Source organism: Salvelinus namaycush, chromosome 1, assembly GCF_016432855.1.
Source record: "Salvelinus namaycush isolate Seneca chromosome 1, SaNama_1.0, whole genome shotgun sequence".
Lineage (NCBI taxonomy): Eukaryota > Metazoa > Chordata > Actinopteri > Salmoniformes > Salmonidae > Salvelinus > Salvelinus namaycush.
In genome coordinates, this window is record NC_052307.1 from 22,030,583 (window position 1) to 22,053,504 (window position 22,922).

The window sequence follows — 22,922 nt, forward strand, 5'->3', positions numbered from 1 at the left end:
CTGCGGCCTCCCCGTCTCTCCCTGGTGCCCTGCGGCCTCCCCGTCTCTCCCTGGTGCCCTGCGGCCTCCCCGTCTCTCCCTGGTGCCCTGCGGCCTCCCCGTCTCTCCCTGGTGCCCTGCGGCCTCCCCGTCTCTCCCTGGTGCCCTGCGGCCTCCCCGTCTCTCCCTGGTGCCCTGCGGCCTCACTGTCTGCCAGGGAAGAGAGCTCCGCTTCAGCACTTTATTAACAACAGAGGGCCAGCAAAATGAGCCTTGGAAATCACTTCAAACCTCATCTGAGGAAGAGACAGAGAGCAGACGACAGAGAGAAAGACAGAGACAGAGAGACAGTAAGAGGGAAATAAACATGGACTGAAAGGCGGATTGAGGGAAAGAGGAAGAGAATGAGAGACTGACTGCCAGAGGGAGGCAGAGAATGAGGTCATGATGACAGAGTGACCATTGAATCAGTCGTGAAGTAAGCAGTCCGTCCTTTACTGTGTCTGTCAACCCACTACATCTCAATCAATGAGAGACCAGTGCCTATCATGACATCATGACTACATGCCTATCATGTGGCAGCGTGTTGCATAACAACATTAGGGGGAGATTCGGAGGGAGTGTTGTGCCACGGAGATGAGTGGCATAAGCTTATCATTAACAGCTAGCACACCCGCACAAAACATATATTTTCGATTTCTCGACATACTGTAGCATTCTTACTGAGGACATTGAAAGACAGGGTGTAATGTAGGATTACTCGGAGGTGTGTGGTGTGGGACAGATGCAGTCTTCACCACTGAAAATTAGTCTAACAGCACGACTGTCTGCATCAGTGACACCATTCCACCGAAAAACATGAATTAATTTCCTTTGATGCCTTATTGTTTGATTAATCAGGAGACAGAACTCTGTGTCTGGTTCCACTAAATAACATGTAGAAAGTGCAAACGTATGCATATCTCCACAGAAACATTTAGTAGCTGAAATTAGCCATAAAAGGAAACACTTTATCTCTGGGACAGGCAAACAGAGGTGTAGTGAAACACTATCCAGTCCAGCAGGCCAAATGGACCACAGCATAGCAGGTTAGTATCACAGTGACACATCACTGATCTGAGATCCTTTCAGACTGGGACCCACTTTAAAATGATTGGTCTAAGCTAACCCCAGCACAGTTTGGGCTTAATGAACAGGTAATGTTGCTATGAAGGTCCATGGTGACAGACACACCAACTAATTTAGAGCATGTGGAGAAACCATCTGAGCAGCACTGGACAACACAACTGGCCCAGAGCAGAGTGAGGTCATGATGTCAGGGGAAATGTAAGGCTTGCAGCTGTGGTCTGGGCTGAGCCTCCAAGGTAGACACACAAAACAACTATGTAAGTGTTGATAAGTGTGAAGGGTGTGAAGAAAAGTGAAGTTGCCATTTTATTTTGATAGGGCGGGATACCGAGATCTGGAAGTCTAACAAGACTTCAAGTTATATTGAAATATCCTTGGTTGAAAAATAGTATGGCACATTGTTGAATTTCTAGGAAGTGTCTCAAGATACTAGGAATTGTATTCTAACAAGCTTTACTTTTAGAAATGACAATTTGCGTGAATATGGGGGAATGTTACTTAACAGTATGTGCCAAACCATCACTTTCTCTTTTGGATCAGTAAATTGAAAGGAAGTTCCATCTGAGTAACTCTGGGAAAGGGGAACAGAGCAAGGGAGAAAGAAAGTGAGGCGGGGGGAGTGAGAGAGACCCTTAATGCAAAGCTCCTGGCAAGAGAAGGATAGCAATCGCCAGACCTCCATCTGCGATTGATCAGCGAGCTAGCCCAAATGTGTAAGTCTGTATGTGAGGGAGGGAGGGAGGGAGGGAGGGAGGGAGGGAGGGAGGGAGGGAGGGATAAATAGATAGATAGAGAGAGACTCACCCACAGGGATTGGATTGGGTGTGTACTGAGAGTTATAAAAAGACTGGCAATAAAGACTGCTTATTATAGTAGCAGACAACTGATACCAGCTTTGGCTTACTTGTTTACAAAACATTGGGTATCAGGGTTCTTAAAGGTTTTGGTGGGTTTATTTTCCCAGTTCTTGATTCATTAATCCACAGTTATTCAGCATTCCAGCCTTACTTGGAAGCTCCTGAAAGTCTACTAGACTTGCAATCACTAGCCTGCTCTCCCCTCCAAAGAAACACTCCCTCATTCTCTCATCCCGTTTTGTTTTAAAAGACATTCAGTAGATGGATAAAAATGTGATCAATTATAGTGCAAAAGCAAGATATATAAAACGAAGTCAATATGAAACAGAACATTAATTCTAGCAATTTCATTGCAGTACCTGCTAAAAGGGCCTGCTGTAGTACACTATGAATGTGTGGGTCAATTCTGGGAGAGACAGCAGCCACCACCGCTCCTACACTACTCCCTCTCCATTCCTCCGCTGCCCACAGTCCCTCTCATGCAGCCGCCTCTCCAACACACAGCTTTATTAGCCCGTAAACTCAAGTTCTGCTTGTCAAAACCTTTTTTCTATCATTTAAATGTTGACACTGAACAACACCGGCATTCCTCGTGAAATGACTCTTTCCATTTCTTCATCTTATACCGTCAGTGTGATGCTTGAGTGAAACGGAGAATGGGGAGAGGGATGGGGAGGGGGGGCAGGTTTTTTATGTCGGTATTCATGTTTAACTACAGACCCCAGTGCCCCCTCTCCGCTGGTCCTCCCACGCCAGACGCCAGATGGCGTGAGAAAGCTCACAGGCCTTCAAGAGACCCGATAACACTTTCACTCCGTATCGGAGCCACTCCCCAGAACCCTATTGACTGGCGTGGCCCGGACTGATACGGCACGGCCAGTTAGCTCTGGAAGGAAATGACCTCAGTAGATGTTTGGTGAGGGTCTGAGCGTACAGGTGCAAGTCCAGAGTCACTGGCCATCCATTCAGACCTGTTTGGCCTCCCCTGTGAACGATGCTAATAGCCATAAGACAAAGTCATTATGTATCATTCCGACTGGTGACAGCGTCAATGAATTACCTATAGTTTTAGGCATTCACAGCAATAGCGTTCATGACATTGTTTTTCTTTTTCTGCTCATAAAACAGGCGTCCTCCATGTGAGGTAAATGGTCAAAGGTGTCTACTGTTGTGTTCGAGACCTGACAGTAAGTGACTGCTGTGTTACTAATACACAAGACCTGTTGTTACCATGGCACCATGACCAGGATGGTGAAATGTGGGGGAGCTGACAGTACTATACTGCTGCTGACAAATTTCCCCTTCTGAGACTTTAAAACTTCTTATGGATGCAGGGGCAGTATTGAGTAGCTTGGATGAAAAGGTGCCCAGAGGTGCCCAGAGTAAACTGCCTGCTCCTCAGTCCCAGTTGCTAATATATGCATATTATTATTCATATTGGATAGAAAACACTCTGAAGTTTCTAAAACTGTTTGAATGATGTCTGTGAGTAAAACATAACTCATATGGCAGGCAAAAACCTGAGAAGAAAATCCAACCAGGAAGTGGGAAATCTGAGGTTCTTAGGTTTTCAACTCATCGCCTATCGAATACACAGTGGGATATGGGTCCGTTTACACTTCCTACTGCTTCCACTAGATGTCAACAGTCTTTAGAACCTTGTCTGATGCTTCTACTGTGAAGTGGGGCCGAAGGAGAGGGGAATGAGTAAGGTCTGCCATGAGCTGACCATGCTCTGACCATGCGCGTTCACATGAGGGAGCTCTGTTCCATCGCACTTCTGAAGACAATGGAATTCTCCGGTTGGAACATTATTGAAGATTAATGTTAAAAACATTCTAAAGATTGATTCAATACATCGTTTGACATGTTTCTACTGACTGTTACAGAACTTTTTGACATTGTCTGCTTTTAATGAACGCGCTTCGTGACGTTGGATTTGTTTATCAAACGCGCTAACAAAAGTAGCTATTTGGACATAAATGATGGACATTACCGAACAAAACTAACATTTCTTGTGGAAGTGGGAGTCCTGGGAGTGCATTCCGACGAAGATCAGCAAAGGTAAGTGAAGATTTATAATGCTATTTATGACTTTTGTTGACTCCACAATTTGACGGGTAACTGTATGGCTTCCTTTTGTGGCTGAACGCTGTTCAGATTATTGAATATTGTGCTTTTGCCGTAAAACTTTTTTGAAATCTGACACAGCGGTTGCATTAAGAACAAGTTTATCTTTAATTCTATGTAAAACATGTATCTTTCATCAAAGTTTATGATGAGTATTTCTGTTATTTGACGTGGCTCTCTGCAATTTCTCCGGATATTTTGGAGGCATTTCTGAACATGGCGCCAATGTAAACTGAGGTTTTTGGATATAAATATGAACTTTATCGAACAAAACTTATATGTATTGTGTAACATGAAGTCCTATGAGTGTCATCTGATGAAGATCATCAAAGGTTAGTGATTAATTCTATCTCTATTTCTGCTTTTTGTGACTCCTGTCTTTGGCTGGAAAAATGGCTGTGTTTTTCTGTGATTTTGCAGTGACCTAACATAATCGTTTGTGGTGCTTTTGCTGTAAAGCCTTTTTGAAATCTTGAGGAATTTTAATTATGACATTTCTGTTGTTTGAATTTGGCGCCCTGCACTTTCACTGGCTGTTGTCATATCGATCCCGTTAACGGGATTGCAGCCCTAAGGAGTTTTTAATCAGACTAGATGTCTCTCTCTCTCCTCTTGCTGGCTAAAACCGTTGGGAAAGCAGAAGGGTCAATCACAAATAATTTAGCTACCCCTGAGCAGTGGAGGCACGCCACGGGAGGCCATTTTTGGAGTGGAGTTAGACAGACAGTAAAGAGCGGAGTGAACAATGACGGGAAAGGTCTTCCACATACTGTTTGAGCAGTTTCCCTCTCTCCTAGTTTGGAAGGTGAAGTATCCACCAGCTCCCAAAGACATAAAAATTCCAAAAATAGTCAGTCACTTTTGGGCTGAATCTATCCTCACGCTCACAACAGACCAGTAATAGCCTATTTACCTCTTTTCTGGTTATGGTTACAGACAAAAAGTGATGTGTGAGGTATGCAACTTCTAAATATACAGTGCATTTGGAAAGTATTCAGACCCCTTGACTTTTTCCACATTTTGTTACGTTACAGCCTTATTCTAAAATGGATTAAAAAAAAATTCCCCTCACCAATCTACACATAATGACAAAGCAAAAAAAAGAAAAATTACATTTACATAAGTATTCAGACCCTTTGCTCAGTACTTTGTTGAAGCACCTTTGGCAGTGATTACAGCCTCGAGTCTTCTTCGGTATGATGCTACAAGCTTGGCACACATACATTTGGGGATTTTCTCCCATTCTTCTCTGCAGAACCTCTCAAGCTCTGTCAGGTTGGATGGGGAGTGCTGAGTACCAGGCAGCTGCACAGCTTTTTTCAGGTCTGTCCTAGGGCTGTTGCAGTGACCATATTACCGCCACACCAGCGGTCTCGAGTCATGAAGTCAATCAAATTCCACATGACCGTTTAGTCACGATAATTAGGCTTCTCCAAGCTCTGATGCTGCTGATGGTCATTAGTAGTCTACCAAACTTGCTAACTGCCTGGTACTCCGCACTCTATTTTCCCTCTAATCACTCTACCATCAATGCAAATTTGATCGAAAGTCGAATCAAACACTTCAAGAGAGCCCATGAGCTCATGTTGCGCAACATTTATATAGGCTATGCAATTGCGCAAAAAAACTGAGTGATGGCCTCTATTAAAAAGAGGAGGATCGCATCAGCTTTCTATAGGCTAAGCCTACTATATTTATTTCTCAACTTTCCTAATATTAAGCAACTATTAAGCACAATGCTTATCTTTACAACAGGACTATAGCCTACCTGGCTGGCATGAAAATGAACCACGGGAAAAGCGTCCTCCATTCACTATTTAAGGGCAGAGACAACATGTTTTTTTCCCCTGCTCCTGTTTCGAGACAGGTGCATGATAATGGTCCATTCTAAATCAAAATCAATTTCACAGATATATTATTTAGTATATGTAAAGACAAGATAAAATCAAGAATAGTCTAATGGGTGACAATATTAGCCTATCACTTGTGAATGATATATTATAACTTGTGAATGATGCCCTGCATAAGGCAAGAAACAATTTTCTAATCATTGTCGCACACCTCATGTAGCCTAGCCCATAGGCCTATATGTTTTGATAAGGCGCTCGCCACAACTAAAGTGGCCAAATATCTTCTTTAAATTAAGCACATTAATCTGCTTTACAATATCTTCAATATGCGCCTCGGAATTGGATAAGGACACGCGCAGTTGCGTCTATGTCTGTCTTCACTTGTAGCCTGTGAGAAAGACCCGATCCGGTGATGGAGTGCCATGTGAGTGAGAGGTGCTTTCGGAGCACGTAGCACTCTGGGAGAAGGGCCGCAAAAGGCATGGATTTTTTTAGGGTGCATTACGGCAACACAAAGGGGATGCCACCGGGAAATTCAAGGCATTATCAAGTGCCTCTTGTGAATGAGAAACTGATGAAGTGTTTACAGCCTGTGCAAAAAACAAAGCAGCGCTCATGCCTTTTAAGCAACTTTTTTCAAATCATCATTAGAGTCACATCATGCTGTCACACCCGGATCTGTTTCACCTGTCTTTGTGCTTGTCTCCACCCCCTTCCAGGTGTCGCCCATCTGCCTCATTATCCCCTGTGCATTTATACCTGTGCTCTCTGTTTGTCTGTTGCCAGTTCGTCTTGTCAGGTCTTACCAGCGTGCTTTCCCGTCTTCCTGTTTCGCAAGTTCTGTTTCCTAGTTTTTCCCGGTTCTGACCATTCTGCCTGCCCTGACCCTGAGCCTGCCTGCCTGACTCTGACCTGATCACGAACCTCTGCCTGTCCTCGACCTGCCTATTGCCTGCCCTGTGTTTATATTAAATTATATGAGAACTGTACAATCACAACTCAGGATATGACCCAGATGCGGATAGTACAGTTCTCAGATAATTTAATATAAACAAGGGGCAGGTCGAGGACCTGACAAGACAAACTTGCAACAGACAAACAGAGAACACAGGTACAAATACACATGGGATAATGGGGCAGATGGGAGACACCTGGAGGGGGGTGGAGACAAGCACAAAGACAGGTGAAACAGATCAGGGTGTGACACATGCAGCCTTAGAATGTATTAAAAATCACAACATATAGCCCAACGTTTGTAGAACAACTAAAGTTACATTAATAACTCTAAATTAAGCATATAGGAGTACCTATATCTTTGTTAACCGCCCAACACAGAATAGCCGCATGTTTGCACTCCCTCAAATCGTTTGGAGAAAATTTCCTTTCTATTTAATTCAGCTTTGTTCAATTGTAACCTTCATACTATAAAATAATGCCAAGGAATTCTAAGAAAAAACGCTTTTTTATGGCGGTTTTGGAGCAGTGGCTTCTTCCTCGCTGAGCGGCCTTTCAGGTTATGTTGATATAGGACTCGTTTTACTGTGGATATAGATACTTTTGTACCTATTTCCTCCAGAATCTTCACAAGGTCATTTGCTGTTGTTCTGGGATTGATTTGCACATTTCGCACCAAAGTATGTTCATCTCTGGGAGACAGAACGCGTCTCCTTCCTGAGTGGTATGACGGCGGCGTGGTCCCATGTGTTTATACTTGCGTACTATTATTTGTGCAGATTAACGTGGTACCTTCAGGCTTTTGAATTCCTCCCAAGGATGAACCAGACTTGTGGAGGTCTACACATTTTATTTCTGAGGTCTTGGCTGATTTCTCTTGATTTTCCCATGATGTCAAGCAAAGAGGCACTGAGTTTGAAGGTAGGCCTTGAAACACATCCACAGGTGCACCTGCAATTGACTCAAATGATGTCAATTAGCCTACCAGAAGCTTCTAAAGCCATGACATGATTTTCTGGAATTTTCCAAGCTGTTGAAAGGCACAGTCAACTTAGTGTATGTAAACTTCTGAAACACTGGAATCGTGATACAGTGAATTATAAGTGAAATAATCTGTCTTAAATAAGCATGCCCCATTAAAAATGTAGAACCAGGAACAGATATAGCCCTTGGTTCACTCCAGACCTGACTGCCCTTGACCAGCACAAAAACATCCTGTGGCGTACTGCATTAGAATCGAATTACCCCGCGATATGCAACTTTTCAGGGATGTTAGGAACCAATATACACAGGCAGTTACGAAAGCAAAGGCTAGCTTTTTCAAACATAAATTTGCATCCTGCAGCACACACTCCAAAAAGTTCTGGGACACTGTAAAGTCCATGGAGAATAAGAGCACCTCCTCCCAGCTGCCCACTGCACTGAGGCTAGGAAACACTGTCACCACCGATAAATCCACGATAATTGAGAATTTCCATAAGCATTTCTCTACGGTTGGCCATGCTTTCCACCTGGCCACCCCTACCCCGGTTAACAGCCCTGCACCCCCCCTACAGAACTTGTCCAAGCCTCCCCCATTTCTCCTTCACCCAAATCCAGATAGCTGATGTTCTGAAAGAGCTGCAAAATCTGGACCCATACAAATCAGCTGGACTAGACAATCTGGACCCTCTCTTTCTAAAATAGTCAGCCGAAATTGTTGCAACCCCTATTACTAGCCTGTTCAACCTCTCTTTTGTATCGTCTGAGATCCCTAAAGATTGGAAAGCTGCCGCGGTCATCCCCCTCTTCAAAGGGGGAGACACTCTAAACCCAAACTGCTACAGACCTATATCTATCCTACCCTGCCTTTCTAAGGTCTTCAAAATCCAAGTTAACAAACAGATCACCGACCATTTCGAATACCACCATACCTTCTCCGCTATGCAATCTGGTTTCCGAGCTGGTCATTGGTGCACCTCAGCCACACTCAAGGTCCTAAACAATATCATAACCTCCATCGATAAGAGACAATACTGTGCAGCTGTATTCATAGTTAATCCAAGATGGCGTAGCAGTGCATACGTGGTTTGTTGTCCTCGTTTACTTTTTATATTTTTTGTATTTTTTTTGTATATATTCCAATTTATTTTTCAATCTCTTTTTCCATTTTAAAATTAAATATACCTTCCGGTAACCCGCCTCACTCAATGTGACACGGATCCGCTATTTATTTAGACCCTATAGCCAAAACTTTCTATGTTAGTGTTGGCGGCACTGGGTCACAGATCTAAGTAAGACATTTCTAAGTAAGTATCTAACAGTAAGACCTAAAAGTAAAACTGGTTGAAATACAGTAGCCGGAAAACATAATATAGAAGGCGAAATAAAGTAAAGTAAGTTACGTTAGTCTAGGACTAACGGGAGTAAGTGAGATTAAGTATGATAACAGTAGAGCACACACACAGATTGTGAGATTTAAGTATAATAACAGATTATAGAAACACACACATAGATTGTGAGAATTGGAGCTAATATTGAGACCTAAACGATAACTGGTCAATAATATATTAGGCGGAAAATGTCAAATAGAAGGTGAAATATAATAATAAAAATGATAAGAAAGTCAGGGACATCATTTGTTATGAATATAGATCGCATATCGAAATACATTTTGGAGGGGATAGTCGAGATCTACCGGAGGCTGATTATTCCAAACAGGAGGAAGGAGGTTACAGCCATAGAAAGTGAGTAATTGAGTAAGTACACACATAGATTGTGAGAATAAGCATAACAGTAATTGAATAAACATGATGGGTAAATCCTCAAAGGAGGTCCCGGAATTAACCGGGGACGAGAGGTATATGCGGTCTGAGGATAAGAGGAATGTGTATTATGGTCCGAAATGGAGAAAGAAATACGAGTTTATGGGGCGTCTAGATGTGGACAAGCTGGAGGTTATAATAAAATAGATGCATGAAACCTGTGGTAATAACATCCAGAGACAACAAGCAGAAGGTTTGGATACAGCCAGGGTGTGGCTGTCAGAGGCCCGGAAAAGAGTAGAAGGTAATCATAAAAGGGCAAGCGAAAAGAAGGAAGAGCCAAGTAGGATTAGAGAGAGAGAGCAAAGTATTCAGGAAGAAACAATGAAAGATAGATTGAGAACAAGGAAAAGAGAGAGAGAGAAACATATGAACACGAACAGAGAGAGCAAGCCATAGCCAGGGAGAGGAAAGAAGGGCCAGAACCAAGAGAGTCTAACCTTAAAAAGCGATTAGCACCGTATAATAAGCCAGGGCTGAGGGAGGTTCAATCAGATTGGGAGGAGGATCAGTGTCCTCTCATAGAGCTTCCTAATCCTAGGGCAGGCGAAGCTGATCAATCGGATACCTTACAAGTGTATCGACCCTGGACTCAGAGATGTAGCAAGAGCAGTTGAGGGAATAGTACATCCAAAAACAGGAATAGAAGGGTTTAGGAGAGATATGGAGGGACTGACCGAGAGTTTTAAACTAAATACAGGAGAATTGGAAAGGGCTGTTCGACAGATAGTGGGGAAAGACTGGGCAGCAGTGAGGGGAACCTGGGTTCCAGGGCAAGGAGGAGAACCCGTTTTACCATGGGCAGGAGATGGGGATTATGCAGACAAATTGACACAGCTCTGTAATAATCTTAGGGACTATTACCATAGACATGCAGACTTTTCAAATATACATGAGTGTAAACAAGGGGATGGGGAAACTGTTAGCCAGTATTTAGAGAGACTGAGAGACGTGTTCAATGCTAATAGTGGACTGGTAGATCCTAGACAGGGAGACGACGGACCTTACCACCAACAGTTAAAAATAGCCTTCTTGAGTGGTATGAAGCCTGACATTTTCCAAATCATAAAAGAGACTCTGATAGGGTGGGGAACAGCCACATTGGCCGAAGTAAAGAGGTATGTTATACACCCTGAGCATAATGGCAAAGAAAAGAAAAGTAAGAAAGAACAGACATGAGCAGAATATTTGATCGCCACTCTTGGGGAAATTGCAGGAAAGAGCAGGAAAGATTTTAAAAAGAAAGGGGGAAACAGGGAGAGTAGAAAGTGGATAGAACCCGAGGACAGAAAGTGCTACAACTGCAATAAAACAGGCCACATGGCAGAGGATTGCAAGGCCCCACCAAGGAACAGTAGACAGAGACAGTTCAGGGATAGACAGAAGAGGGAACGTAGGCGAATGAGAGAGCGAGAGGAGTCCGAGGATGAGGAAGAACAGGCATGACTAGACGAGGGGAATGACAGTGGGGATTCAGAGGACACAGACTGTGAGGTATTGAATTGGCAACCATTGACCTAGCATTACAACAGGATCAGACGATAGAAAATGTTTCAATTGTGATGAGACAGGACATTTCGCCCGGGAGTGTAAGGCTCCCTGTAAACATTGTGAGCGAGTAGGACACAACCACCGAAATTGCAAACATAAGGGGAAGGACAGGCATGACAATCGGGAGAGAAAGAGAGAGGCAGAGACACCGAGAGCGAGAGTAAGGAGAATCATCGCTGGAGAAATGCTTGGACCTTTAAATTAAGGCTATTTTCTGGAAATTGTCTCGGTAATATGTGCCTGATTTTACGACTATAGACAATTATAAATAGGGTTATTTGCAAGGAGTCTTCATCATTTCAATAGCTTTGGTGGTCCAGTGGTAAAACTTTTGCCTACCACGCAAGAGACCCGGGTTCGTATCCCAGCCTTTGCACCAATTGACTAAAATCTGGGTTTCTGATTGTAATTCAAAAAAAATACGGTTGTTAGTGTTTGTTTAAGATATAAACTGAACGTTTTAACGTGGACATGTACTGGCTTAAGCAGGGGGACACGTCTGGCACTGCAGGATTTGAGTCCCTGGCGGCGTAGTGTGTTACTGATGGTAGGCTTTGTTACTTTGGTCCCAGCTCTCTGCAGGTCATTCCCCGTGTGGTTCTGGGATTTTTGCTCACCGTTCTTGTGATCATTTTGACCCCACGGGGTGAGATCTTGCGTGGAGCCCCAGATCGAGGGAGATTATCAGTGGTCTTGTATGTCTTCCATTTCCTAATAATTGCTCCCACAGTTGATTTCTTCAAACCAAGCTGCTTACCTATTGCAGATTCAGTCTTCCCAGCCTGGTGCAGGTCTACAATTTTGTTTCTGGTGTCCTTTGACAGCTCTTTGGTCTTGGCCATAGTGGAGTTTGGAGTGTGACTGTTTGAGGTTGTGGACAGGTGTCTTTTATACTGATAACAAGTTCAAACAGGTGCCATTAATACAGGTAACGAGTGGAGGACAGAGGAGCCTCTTAAAGAAGAAGTTACAGGTCTGTGAGAGCCAGAAATCTTGCTTGTTTGTAGGTGACCAAATACTTATTTTCCACCATAATTTGCAAATAAATTCATTAAAAATCCTACAATGTGGTTTTCTGGATTTTTTTTTCTCATTTTGTCTGTCATAGTTGAAGTGTACCTATGATGAAAATTACAGGCCTCTCTCGTCTTTTTAAGTGGGAGAACTTGCACAATTGGTGGCTGACTAAATACTTTTTTGCCCCACTGTAGAAGTTGAAGATATACTAGCAGAACACATGAGAAGACTGTTTGTTAACCAAACCCGTATGTCCAAGATTTTGTGTCCAACAGGTGAATTACAGAAGAAGGTGTGGATCCAGTCCCTGAGGAGAATAGACGGGAAGCAGCCCCGTTGGGAAGGCCCATACCAGGTTCTGTTAAACCACCGCCTTTGCCATTAGAATAGCTGAGAGAGTCACTTGGGTCCTCGTTACCCACTGCAAAAGGTTATGTACACATACAAAGCGCTGCTGCTCACACACAGAGTTAGGAGAATAACTGAGTACCAACAGGATCCGGGGGTCACCTCCTTAACAAAGATTTCCTATACCGACCGTTCATTACTGTGTGTGCTCCTAGAGGTGTGAGTATGGGGTGGTACCTAGCAGACCGACTAAGGGCAGGAGAGGGTTGGCGGGTTTTGGGAAGAGTAAGGACTCTGAGCTGCATCATAGTCTTGGTAACCTTTCTGATACATCCAGATCCACCACCTGCCGGTACTAATTATATGACGCCATTGTCATTGATAAGAAGTAAAAGATAAACTATATAATACAGTGATGAGTGACTTACAGAATAAGGAGTCAAAGAAGATCAAGATGTAGGATTTAAGGTAAACATTAAACAATTCCCTAAGAAAGCAAATAACTTTACAGGGATTGGGTTGGCAAGGTTGAAGTACTCGGCCAACCCACCTCGGTTCACTTTAACTCCTGATGAGTACCAGTGTTGAAGATACAAGAATGGCACCGAGAACTTAGATGATTTTAATGGCTGAAAGGTAATCGTTAATGTGACTCACTTAGGTTTGGAAGTACAGGAGAAAATGCTTAACCTCACAGCACCTATAACTGATGTAGGGTGGGCTCATACCAGCAAAGAACGCATACGACAGAAACTACCAGAAAGGTGGTCAGGAACTTGCGCCCCGGTGTTATTGGTCCAACCAGTTCGAGTTAGTCATCAGAGGCCAGTTATAGGAGGCTAAAGTAGGTACAGGAGGAGTTTTGACCAGGATGGGAGTTTAGATGGATGCTATTGGCATCCTCAGGGAAGTTACAGATGAATCAAATAGGTGAAGGCTTTACCACTACATTATTTTGGTGGTTGACAAATAAAAATGTGGATTGGATTAATGACATCTATTATAATCAACAGAGATTCGTGAATGATACTGGGGATGCAGTAAAGGGGTTCTCTAACCAATTATCCGCCACCTCCCTCATGACCTGGTAAAATAGACTGACTCTCGATAGGTTATTGGCAGAAAAGGGCAGGGTATGTAGAATGATAGGGGTTCATTGCTGTACGTTTATTTTTTAAATAACACAGCTCCAGACGGATAAGTGACCAAGGCCCTGGCAGGTTTTATCACATTAGCTCATGAGTTAGCAGAGAACTCTGGGGTGGATACTTCCCTGATAGGGTGGTTCGATAGCATGTTTGGGAAATGGACAAATATTGTAAGTACTGTATTGTGGGCTGCTTTCACCTGTATGAGTGTGTTGGTTTTGTGTGGATGTTGTTTGATTCCGTGTATGCGAGGTCTCATTTCCAGGACTCTGGAGAGGTCAATGACGTAACAGATGGTGAGATACGGACCGATTCCGAGCTCCAACCAGTGGGAGGACGAATACAGATCTCCTGGCCTAGGAGATGGCTCTGTTTCTTTTAACCACGAGGAGCCAATGTTAGATGAGACTATCTTCAATGTTTAGATCAAACTGTTCTTTTCATGAAGATTATGATGAAAATCCTAACAGGAAGAGTTATAATTGGATATAGGCCTAGAACAGTCATTGATGAGTATCGAATGTAAATACAGGTATTGGTTTGGTTTATTCTTGTATAACATTTATGTTTCCATATAGTGTTTGATATATCAGTGTGTATTATTTAGTCATTAAGGGTGGATTGATAAAATAATTTAGATGTTTAAAGATAATGATTAAATAATTCTACCCTGAAACCTAACTATTAGGGATTATAGTTTATGTAGCATGTATAAGGAATAATTAAAGTATTAAACGTAAGTCCAACTAGGCTCAGAAAAGACCTGTAAGGGAGAGAAATGTGTGTGCCTAAGAAAATACAGAGAACAATTAAACTGTGTTTGAACCGACCTGGCTTGAACTCGGAGAAACTTATGATAGGACAGGGAGTACTTCTCAAGGTTTCCCTAATCTCGGGGGAATGGAACTGTCGGCTGGGTAGTGATACACAGTGGTGAGAACTCTGGAGAAGGATACAACTCACCTACTGTTCTTGTGTATGTATGTGCGTAGGATACCTACTGTTTGTGTGGAAGTATGTGCGGAGCAAGTATAAAATGGATGTCTTTGTATAATGGACTTCAGAACGTTCTCTGAATAAACTGTACTAACCTTTTGCATAAGATGAGTCTTTGCCTAATTATTATTAAACCCATGGTCTTACAAACCTCTGGGATTGGTCAAAGCTATTGATTGTTAGTTATTATCATTGGGACTGAAAATTCTCTTGACACTTTTTCAAACAGAAATTTGCATCCTGTAGCTCTAACTCCCAAAAGTTTTGGGACACTGTAAAGTCCACGGAGAACAAGAGCACCTCCTCCCAGCTGCCCACTGCACTGAGGTTAGGCGACACGGTCCCCACCGATAAATCCATGATAATCGAAAATTTCAATAAGCATTTCTCTACGGCTGGCCATGCTTTCCTCCTGGCTACCCCTACCCCGGCCAACAGCTCCGCACCCCTCGCAGCTACTTGCCCAAGCCTCCCCAGCTTCTCCTTCACCCAAATCCAGATCGCAGATGTTCTGAAAGAGCTGCAAAACCTGGACCCGTACAAATCAGCTGGGCTAGACAATCTGGACCCTCTCTTTCTAAAATTATCCGCCGCCATTGTTGCAACCCCTATTACCAGTCTTTCATTTCGTCCGAGATCCCTAAAGATTGGAAAGCTGCCACGGTCATCCCCCTCTTCAAAGGGGGTGACACTCTAGACCCAAACTGTTACAGACCTATATCCATCCCGCCCTTCCTTTCTAAAGTCTTTGAAAGCCAAGTTAATAAACAGATAACTGACCATTTAGAATCCCACCGTACCTTCTCCGCTGTGCAATCCGGTTTCCGAGCTGATCCCGGGTGCACCTCAGCCACGCTCAAGGTACTAAACGATATCATAACCGCCATCGATAAAAGACAGTACTGTGCAGCCATCTTCATCGACCTGGCCAAGGCTTTCGACTCTGTCAATCACCGTATTCTTATCGGCAGACTCAATAGTCTTGGTTTCTCAAATGACTGCCTCGCCTGGTTCACCAACTACTTCGCAGATAGAGTTCAGTGTGTAAAATCGGAGGGCCTGTTGTCCGGACCTCTGGCAGTCTCTATGGGGGTACCACAGGGTTCAATTCTCGGGCCGACTCTTTTCTCTGTATATATCAACGATGTCGCTCTTGCTGTGGGTGATTCCCTGATCCACCTCTACGCAGACGACACCATTCTGTATACACCTGGCCCTTCTTTGGACACTGTGTTAACTAACCTCCAAACGACCTTCAATGCCATACAACACTCCTTCCGTGGCCTCCAACTGCTCTTAAACGCTAGCAAAACCAAATGCATGCTTTTCAACCGTTCGCTGCCCGCACCCGCCAGCCCGACTAGCATCACTACTCTGGACGGTTCTAACCTAGAATACGTGGACAACTACAAATACTTAGGTGTCTGGCTAAACTGTAAACTCTCCTTCCAGACTCATATCAAACATCTCCAATCCAAAATCAAATCTAGAATCGGCTTCCTATTTCGCAACAAAGCATCCTTCATTCATGCTGCCAAATATACCCTCGTAAAACTGACTATCCTACCGATCCTTGACTTCGGCACTCTACTCAGCAAATTGGATGCAGTCTATCACAGTGCCATCCGTTTTGTCACCAAAGCCCCATATACTACCCACCACTGCGACCTGTATGCTCTCGTTGGCTGGCCCTCGCTTCATATTCATCGCCAAACTCACTGGCTCAAGGTCTATAAGTCTATAAGTCTTTGCTAGGTAAAGCCCCGCCTTATCTCAGCTCACTGGTCACCATAGCAGCACCCACCCGTAGCACGCACTCCAGCAGGTATATTTCACTGGTCACCCTCAACGCCAATTCCTCCTTTGGTCGCCTTTCCTTCCAGTTCTCTGCTGCCAATGATTGGAACGAACTGCAAAAATCACTGAAGCTGGAGTCTTATATCTCCCTCACTAACTTTAAGCACCAGGTGTCAGAGCAGCTCACAGATCACTGCACCTGTACATAGCCCATCTGTAAATAGCCCATCCAACTACCACATCCCCATACTGTTATTTAATTTTTTTTGCTCCTTTGCACCCCATTATCTCTACTTGCACATTCATCTTATGCACATCTATCACTCTAGTCTCTATCACTCCAGTGTTTAATAGCTAAATTGTAATTATTTCGCCACTATGGCCTATTTATTGCCTTACCTCCCTTATCTTACCTCATTTGCACACATTGTATATATACTTTTTTTCTCTATTGTGTTATTGACTGTATGTTTTGTTTATTCCATGTGTAACTCTGTTGTTGTTTTTGTCGCACTGCTTTGCTTTATCTTGGCCAGGTCGCAGTTGTAAATGAGAACTTGTTCTCAACTGGCCTACCTGGTTAAATAAAAAATAAAAGTCTGTAAACAATTGTTGGAAAAATTACTTGTGTCATGCACAAAGTAGATGTCCTAACGGACTTGCCAAAACTAAAGTTTGTTAACAAGAAATTTGTGGAGTGGTTGAAAAACGAGTTTACAAAGTAGATGTCCTAACCGACTTGCCAAAACTAAAGTTTGTTAACAAGAAATGTGTGGAGTGGTTGAAAAACGAGTTTCAATGACTCCAACTTAGTGGAGTGGTTCAATGACTCCAAATTTGTGGAGTGGTTGAAAAACGAGTTTCAATGACTCCAACCTAGGTGTATGGAAACTTCCGACTTCAACTGTATGTAAATAAGGTATTTTCAAAAATGTCTAAAAACCTGTTTTCACTTTGTCATTAATGGGCATTGCGTGTAGATTGATAATGATTTTTATTTTATTTAATACATTTTAGAAAAAGGCTGTAACGTAACAAAATGTGGAAAAAGTCAAGGGGTCTGAACACTTTCCGTATGCACTGTAAGTCTCAGATACTCTTGTTAGGTGTTGACACCAAGTTAAAAACCCAAATCACATACTGTACGGTAATTCGTCATAAAACTGATGAAAGCAGCAGTGGTGCATATTTGTTGTCACAGGAATTGAGGTCCAAACTATTCCCGACACAAGACCAATGTTGATTGGGGGGGATTTCTGTGAAAACCATTGATTTATCACTACTTTATTTTGGCACCATAACAATGAGCACTAAGGCAGGCCCAGTGACTGTAAATAGAAACACCTTGAATCAAGATGAAAGAGCACTGGAACACATCTCCAGCACTTCATAAGAGAAAGACATTCTCCCTTCTCCCGTAGTGTCTGCTAAAACAAACACAGTAATCATGTCACAGGAACATGGCCAGATCACTGCAGCATAAACATTTATTTCCAGGGGGAAAATGGAGGCAAACACCCATTGCCATGGTTTCACAAACCCGCTTGGTTTTCATTTGTGCTCTTAAGAAAGGCGGAAGAGAAAAAACACCTTTGATGGCGATTCACTAGCAAGTGAATATTTTCTACTGAGCAGCTCACATGGCTGGAGAAGCACATTCTCTCCAAGTGTAATGGACGGCTGCTTATGTTAGCTGTTGATGGAAAACTATCACATCTCATTTTTGGTAAAAAATATTGGATGATATCTTGTGAGGTCATTTGGTCCTTATGCAACAATTGAATGTTTATGGAAAATGTTTTTTTGAATAAGATGGATGGGATGACTCGATCATTCTTACTCTTTCTGTGTGTTGAAGAAGAGTGTTCTATGGATGGACTTTAGAACTCTCCATTGCATTTCTGCATTTAGAGGGCTAACAATTGCCATACACGTCTTCTAAGTTAACTTTCATTATGGGTTTCAAATGCATTTCCCATGGAAAGCTGGCAACACTTTCTCCACTAAATCCCTGCCACAAAGCAAAAAGGCAAAAAATATGTTATTCATGAACTCAAATTATCGTTCCTTTAAAAGTACCCAAAGCCTACAGTTCAAATGTCTAGAATCACTTTTGTTTCAATAAAGAGGTTGGGACAAATGAAAACCCAAATATATTTCCTTTTACAATCCTGTTTCCACAAGAAACACAGACCCTTTCACATACTGTGAGAGAAAACAGCTGAGAATAGTCTAAAAATCACACCCTTATTCCTTCTGATAAGGTAAGAATACTACCCCCAACAACTGTGCTGCTTATTTCAGGAAACTATTGCTAAGCAGTTTTTCAGCACAATTTCAAGTCTTTCACTAAGACAGAGATGAAAGGTTTCTTATGGCCAGTAAAATGGTAATCCATTGACATAGCTTGGTAATTCAATACACTGGAGTAATCCTACGTGATGTATTTGTGTTGGTGAAGTTCTCTTACCAGGATGTGTGTGAGGACGATCTTGATGAGCGGAGACCCAGACAGGTTGACGGACAGGGCAGGCGATGGCTCCACCTTCAGTGAGATGAGGAAACTGGCCACCTGGATCTTATGGTCTTTGAAATCAGCTGCCTCGTTGATCCTGAGAGAGAGAGAGAGAGATGATACAGAATGTCACTCGAACACCAATAAGAGCTCTGCTGGGGTGTTCTATCTACACAGTAGTGTCACAGAGTGCTCAGAACAGTAGCATGGGAGTGGGACTGATACATCTGTCAACGTCATCAATCACAGTGAAAACACAGCATCTCAACAGGAGCATTTCTAGGTCAATGTAAGTGATGATAGGTTGTAGAGGCAACACCCCCATATCATTGTGCAGACGGACATTCTCACCCACTGGGGAGTGAAACACAACCATTATGAACTAACCTCACCATCAATTGTAAAAGAAACGTGTTTATCATTATTTATCCGCTTTACTGAGAAACTCGTTTAGAACAAAGTATATTGTTATATATTGTTGCAGAAGCAGATTGTGCCTTAAAACTTATACATATTACATTTAGAGCTGGATTCTGAAGAGGCAGTCAAAGTTACTGAGGGCCACAATATAGTCAGTCCAACTTATTGAGCATAAAGGACACAATTATGCCATTGATGAAGTCTGCCAGTTACTACATGTTTTAAAGAAAACAAGATTGTTTAGTACTATACCACTTAATTACTTTAATCAAATTCCAAGTCATGCAAAGAATAAATGTCACAGCATTATCGAAATACGCATCCCCTATTGATGGGGAAAGAAGTATGGAGTCGAGTTCCTGTATGAAGTTAATGGCAGGGTGTATCAATCAGTGGAGGTTAAGTGGTGAGATGAGAGACAGCCTGGTGGGAGACTGATAAGGACTGGCCCCAGGCATGATCCGTTCTTGACGACAGGAAACAGGGGCGCCTCTCCACCAGGGGAGACACACAGGAAGTGATCCTGGCTGACGCTCAGAGCGCTTAGTGCCGTAACATCCCTTAGATTATCTGAGATCACTTCTTCTCAATGGTGGTAATTCATAATTGCGCGGCGTGCAAAGTAAACAATTTAGTTTATTGCGTACTTTTCGGACTAGTCTAATTCCAAACAGATGATTCGACAACCTCAAGCCTTTTCAACTAAATGCTTATAAATGAGAGTATGACATGACTTTTTGCAGGCCCTGAACTAGGTTTGCTGTCTACTGTACTGTATATGATACTGTCACGCCCTGACCTTAGAGATCCTTATTTATTCTCTGTTTGGTTAGGTCAGGGTGTGACTCGGGTGGGAGATTCTATGTTTTCTATTTCTTTGTTGTTTTTGCCATGTGTGGTTCCCAATCAGAGGCAGCTGTCTATCGTTGTCTCTGATTGGGGATCATACATAAGTTGTGATTTTCCGTTTGGGTTTTGTGGGGAGTTATTTTCTGTTTAGCTGTTTTTGTTGCCTGACAGAACTGTGCACTTTTGTTTTTTCTACTTTGTTATTTTGTTGCGGTGTTCAGTTTATTAAAAATCATGAACGCTTACCACGCTGCACCTTGGTCTCATTCTTCATCCGATGAGGGCCGTTACAGAACTCCCCACCTAAAAAGGAAAAAGCAGCGTGGCCAGGTGGAGCAGGGATCCTGGGCCCGGGAGAAAAGGGAGTGGAGGACATCCTGGACCTGGGAGGAGGTAATGGCAGGGGACAAGACCCTGCCATGGAAGCAGGCGGAGGCAGCGAAAGAGGAACGGCGATGATACGAGGAGTCAAGGCAACGACGGAAGCACGAGAGGCAGCCCCAAAAATGTTTTGGGGGGGGCACACGGGGAGATTGGCGGAGTCAGGGTTTAGACCTGAGCCAACTCCCCGTGCTTACCGTGGGGAGCGTGTGACCGGTCGGGCACCGTGTTATGCAGTGATGCGCACCATGTCTCCAGTACGCATTCATAGCCCGGTGCGCTCTGTTCCAGCTCCCCGCAGTTGCCGTGCTAGAGTGGGCATTCAGCCAGGATGGATTGTGCCAGCTCAGCGCTCCTGGCCTCCGGTGCGTCTCTTCGGTCCAGGATATCCTGCGCCAGCTCTACGCACGGTATCCCCAGTTCGCCAGCACAACCCAGTGCGGCCTGTTCCAGCTCCCCGCACTTGCCGTGCTACAGGGGGGATTCAGCCAGGAGGCGTTGTGACAGCTCTACGCTCCAGACCTCCAGTGCGCCTCCACGGCCCAGCATATCCTGCGCCGCACTATGTCTCCAGTGCGCCTTCATAGCCCAGTGCGTCCCGTGCCAGCTCTCCACACTCACCGAGCTAAAGTGGGTATCCAGCCAGGACGTGTTGTGGCAGCTCCCCACACCAGGCTTCCAGTACGTCTCCTCAGTCCGGTGAGACCTGTTCCGGCTCCACGTACGAAGCCTCCAGTGATGATCCATGGTCCGAAGCCTCCAGTGATGATCCATGGCACGAAGCCTCCAGTGATGATCCATGGCCCGGAGCCTCTAGTGATGATCCATGGCACGAAGACTCCAGTGATGATCCATGGACCGGAGCCTGTAGTGGTAGTCCATGGCGACGGTCGCCAGTCCGGAGCCTCCAGCGACGGTCCGCAGTCCGGAGCCTCCAGCGACGGTCCGCAGTCCGGAGCCTCCAGCGACGGTCCGCAGTCCGGAGCCTCCAGCGACGGTCCGCAGTCCGGAGTCTCCAACGACGGTCCGCAGTCCGGAGTCTCCAACGACGGTCCGCAGTCCGGAGTCTCCAGTGATGGTCCGCAGTCCGGAGTCTCCAGCGACGATCCGCAGTCCAGAGCCTCCGGCGACGATCTGCAATCCCGAGCCTCCAGCGGCGATCTGCAGTCCCGAGCCTCCAGCATCGATCTGCAGTCCAGAGCCCCCAGCGGCGGTCTGCAGTCCAGAGTCTCCGGCGATGATCTACGGTCCGGAGGTCCCGGCGACGATCCCTGCCCCGGAGGCACCACCGAAGTGGGGGGAGCCTAAAGCTGCACCGGAGCCCCCACCGAGAGTAGATGCCCACCCGGACCCTCCCCTATAGGTTCAGGTTTGCGGCCGGAGTCCGCACCTTTGGGGGGGGGTACTGTCACGCCCTGACCTTAGAGATCCTTATTTATTCTCTATGTTTGGTTAGGTCAGGGTGTGACTCGGGTGGGAGATTCTATGTTTTCTATTTCTTTGTTGTTTTTGCCATGTGTGGTTCCCAATCAGAGGCAGCTGTCTATCGTTGTCTCTGATTGGGGATCATATATAAGTTGTGATTTTCCGTTTGGGTTTTGTGGGGAGTTATTTTCTGTTTAGCTGTTTTTGTTGCCTGACAGAACTGTGCGCTTTCGTTTTTTCTATTTTGTTATTTTGTTGCGGTGTTCAGTTTACTACCACGCTGCACCTTGGTCTCGTTCTTCATCCGACGAGTGCCATTACAGATACTAGTAAATGGTTCATAATTCATACACAGAGAGCATTCCTGTTTGGTATGATCATGGCTCTTTATGTGTCCTCCCATCCCCCTTACCTGGTCCTGAGGGGGTTGATCCCTGTGTAGTAGTTGTGCATGTTGTGGTAGAACACACCCACAATGGTGGTTTGGGCTAAGAGGGAGAGAGGGAGGGGAGAGAGAGGGGGAGATGATAGAGGGGGGGGGGGGGGGGGGGAGATGTTAAGGAGGGGGAGGGAAGGAGAGGAGAGAGGGGTCAAAGGTGAAACACAGACCCACAGCAGGGCTGAGAATGTGATGAGGCGCTGCTAAAATGCTCACAGGGAGTGGAACTTAATTAACACGGCCTCGCTGCCTCAGGTTGGCATTCCCTGACTAATGGGAGAGCTGTATGCTCACACACGGGTGAGACGGAGGGTTACCATGGACCACATGTGTG

At 44.4% G+C, this 22,922-nt stretch overlaps 1 protein-coding gene across 1 annotated transcript in view; it reads right to left on the reverse strand.

Moving 5' to 3' along the window:
- adgrd1 (adhesion G protein-coupled receptor D1) overlaps positions 1-22,922 on the reverse strand; it is a 70,485-nt gene that overhangs the window by 20,935 nt on the left and 26,628 nt on the right. Inside the window, exons 12-13 of the mRNA XM_038997578.1 lie at positions 22,562-22,637; positions 19,030-19,171 (exon numbers count right to left, since the gene is read on the reverse strand). Of these exons, the coding sequence (XP_038853506.1) occupies positions 19,030-19,171; positions 22,562-22,637 (218 nt within the window). The remainder of the gene's footprint in view (positions 1-19,029; positions 19,172-22,561; positions 22,638-22,922) is intronic.